General features: G+C 64.1%; 2 protein-coding genes across 2 annotated transcripts in view; one reads left to right on the top strand and one right to left on the bottom strand.

The window, feature by feature from the left end:
* Positions 1-2,546, bottom strand: part of GRINA (glutamate receptor, ionotropic, N-methyl D-aspartate-associated protein 1 (glutamate binding)) — an 11,755-nt gene that overhangs the window by 3,436 nt on the left and 5,773 nt on the right.
* Positions 8-2,546, top strand: part of PARP10 (poly (ADP-ribose) polymerase family, member 10) — a 10,365-nt gene continuing 7,826 nt past the window's right edge. The window contains exons 1-3 of the mRNA XM_014538691.1: positions 8-1,631; positions 2,155-2,193; positions 2,327-2,468. Of these exons, the coding sequence (XP_014394177.1) occupies positions 1,375-1,631; positions 2,155-2,193; positions 2,327-2,468 (438 nt within the window). The 5' untranslated portion in view covers positions 8-1,374. The remainder of the gene's footprint in view (positions 1,632-2,154; positions 2,194-2,326; positions 2,469-2,546) is intronic.

The raw sequence follows: 2,546 nt of genomic DNA, 5'->3' as shown, positions 1-2,546 counted from the left end.
AGACGCTGCCCGGCCAGCTGGGTCCGGGGCTGACCTGTCATCGCAAACCCGGGACCCCGAGGCCGCCGGCCCTCTCCCTCCCTTCTCGGCCCTAAACGCCACTTTCCCTTCCATCAAGCCTCTCCCAGACCCGAGGCCTGGTTACTCAGTCGCTCCGTCGCCTGTCCCGGGAGAGCAAGTCATTCCAGTCCCACAGGCTGCAGTCCTCACACCCGGGTCGCTGCTAAGGGGCCGAGGCTTCACTCTTCCCTCAGCTCCAGGGCCGTCCTGCGGGGGTGCTGGCGGCCACAGCCAGGGACACCCCAGGACACCCCTGCTGCAGCCTCTCCGCCTGGGGCCCGGGGCCTGGACAATACTGGCTCCTGATGGTTGGCCTCTCCCAGGCCCTGCAGTGGTTGGGAAAGGCTCTGTCCTGTGCCCTGATGTGCTGGTTCTGTGGTTGACACCTGGGTCTAGCGAGGGCGAGCCCTGATGTGCACCTTTTGCACGTGCTCGTGGCTGATTTCAAGCTGCCACCAGTGTGACAACCGGCTCCTAGACCTGCAACCGTCCGGCCATGACACGAGCTGCTCCAGTGCCGCTGCCCGGGCGGAGCTCTGCCTGCCGCAGGGAGCAGCAGGCTGGCTGAGTTACCCAGTGCGCTAGGAGCTGGCGCGTTCTGCGAGGAGAGAAGACAGAGAGCCGGCAGGGAGGCATTCGTGCGTGGCGGGACTAAAAGCTCCTACCATTTAGGAAACAATAGAAAACGACAAAGATGAAGTTGAGGTCAGGGCCTTGGAAGTGGCCTGTACAAGGTCCTTAAAGACTTCCAACTTCCAGGTAAATCTGCTACTAAGAGCAGGGTAGGGGGCAAGGGTGTCCAGTGGCTCTGTGAGAAAGGCCAGTGCAGGGACAGAGGTGGGTCAGTCTGCTGTTGTGCAGGACCAGGCTGGGGCTGGCTGAGCGGGGGGAGTTTAGGGGGGACGGGGCCACAGAGGGAACTGGGGCTCAATCAGGCAGGGCCTGGCAGGCCCCCCAAAGGACTTTGGTTTTTCCTGTGAGTGACTGGCTTTTCTCATGCCCCAGGCTGCAGCAGCTGTGGGTGCCACCTCCCGAGGCTCACTATGCCTGCTCCGTGGAGGAGGGACAGTGCGGTGGGTGGGGGTGGCAGAGGGAGGTGCCTTAGAAGGTGGGTGTAGAGATCCAAGTGAGAGATGAGGAGGCTCAGACCAGGGTGGGGGCAGCCAAGAGGCCAGGTGTGCTGCTGGGCGTGCAGGTTGCAGGTCCTCCGTCCCCTCGAGGAGCAGCAGGGGTGGAGGCTGATGGGTAAATGGGAGGTGGGAGGGAGCGCACAGCCGTGAGCAACCTCTTTGAGAGGCTGGGAGGGAACGGAGCATGGGGGGTGGGGGGCAGGGCTCTGTTGCGAGAGGGAGTTGGATTCTCAAGGTGAAGCCGGGGTGTGAGCACTGCCACGGGCCCCGTCTGCACCCCCATCTCCCTTTCTGTGACGAGGATTCGCTGCACCTTCGGGGGTTGGCCGTGATGACAACAATGACGGTGGAAGACGGGAAGACTGGGCAGGTGCACAGACCAGGGAGAGAGCCAGAGGAGGGAGTCGAGGAGGCAGAGGAAGGCTGTGCTGGGAAGCACTTGTAGGTCAAGGGTAGGAGCTGCTCACCCTCAACAAGCATTAGTGTGAGGCCCGGCCACCTGCTAGGTGTAAAGGGCGAGGAGCTGGTGTGGGTAGGCTGCGGGGGGTGGGGGGGGGGAGTTGAAAGCCAGCCTGAGCTGGGGGCATGCCTGGGACCCACCGGCTCAGGCTGTGGGGGAGGGGAACACAGGCTGAGGTCCCTGAGTCCGGGCAGTGACCAGAGCCCCCTGGTGGACTTAGTAGGAAGGGTGATTGGCCATTTGAAGGTTCACAGAGAGAGGCCAATGGGAGTGGAGGACAGTAGGGGTCACGCCCCCTACCCTGCCAGTCAGTGGCAGGTGGGACAATGGGGCTGGTGGCTGGGTGGAGTGGTCATGCCCAGCCCACACCCCCTGGGGCTTTTCAGACTGAGGGGGGGTGGTGCTGCCTGAGGACTTGCCTGCAGGAGGCAGACACCCAGCCCGGCTGCAGGCCCCTCCCTTTCTCCTCCCCTCAGACAGTTTCACTTTTGTTTCCTGGACCAGGCCACAGCAGGCTTGGGACGGCCCCAGCAGCCGGGCCGTGTAAGTGAGGGTGTGGGTTGCCCATGATGAAGGGGGTGCCGGGAAGGCTGTGGGGGCAAGGGGAGCTGGTGGGGGTTGGAAGGGGTGGGGTTGGACTGTGGGGCGGCTACCCTACCCGCTGGTCCCCGTCCAGGGTTGCGATGGCAGAGGCAGAGGAGGGGGGACCGGCAGTGGAGCTCAGCGGGCTGCCCCCCGACATCCCGGATGAGCTGCTCACACTCTACTTTGAGAACCACCGACGCTCTGGGGGGGGCCCTGTGCTGAGCTGGCAGAGACTTGGCCACGGAGGCGTGCTCACTTTTCAGGAGGCGGCAGGTGAGGGGGCTGGTGGAAAGGGCAGCCTGGGCAGGGTG

This window comes from Myotis brandtii, unplaced genomic scaffold, assembly GCF_000412655.1.
Source record: "Myotis brandtii unplaced genomic scaffold, ASM41265v1 scaffold1956, whole genome shotgun sequence".
NCBI lineage: Eukaryota > Metazoa > Chordata > Mammalia > Chiroptera > Vespertilionidae > Myotis > Myotis brandtii.
This window is presented reverse-complemented; position numbering and strand designations above follow the sequence as displayed.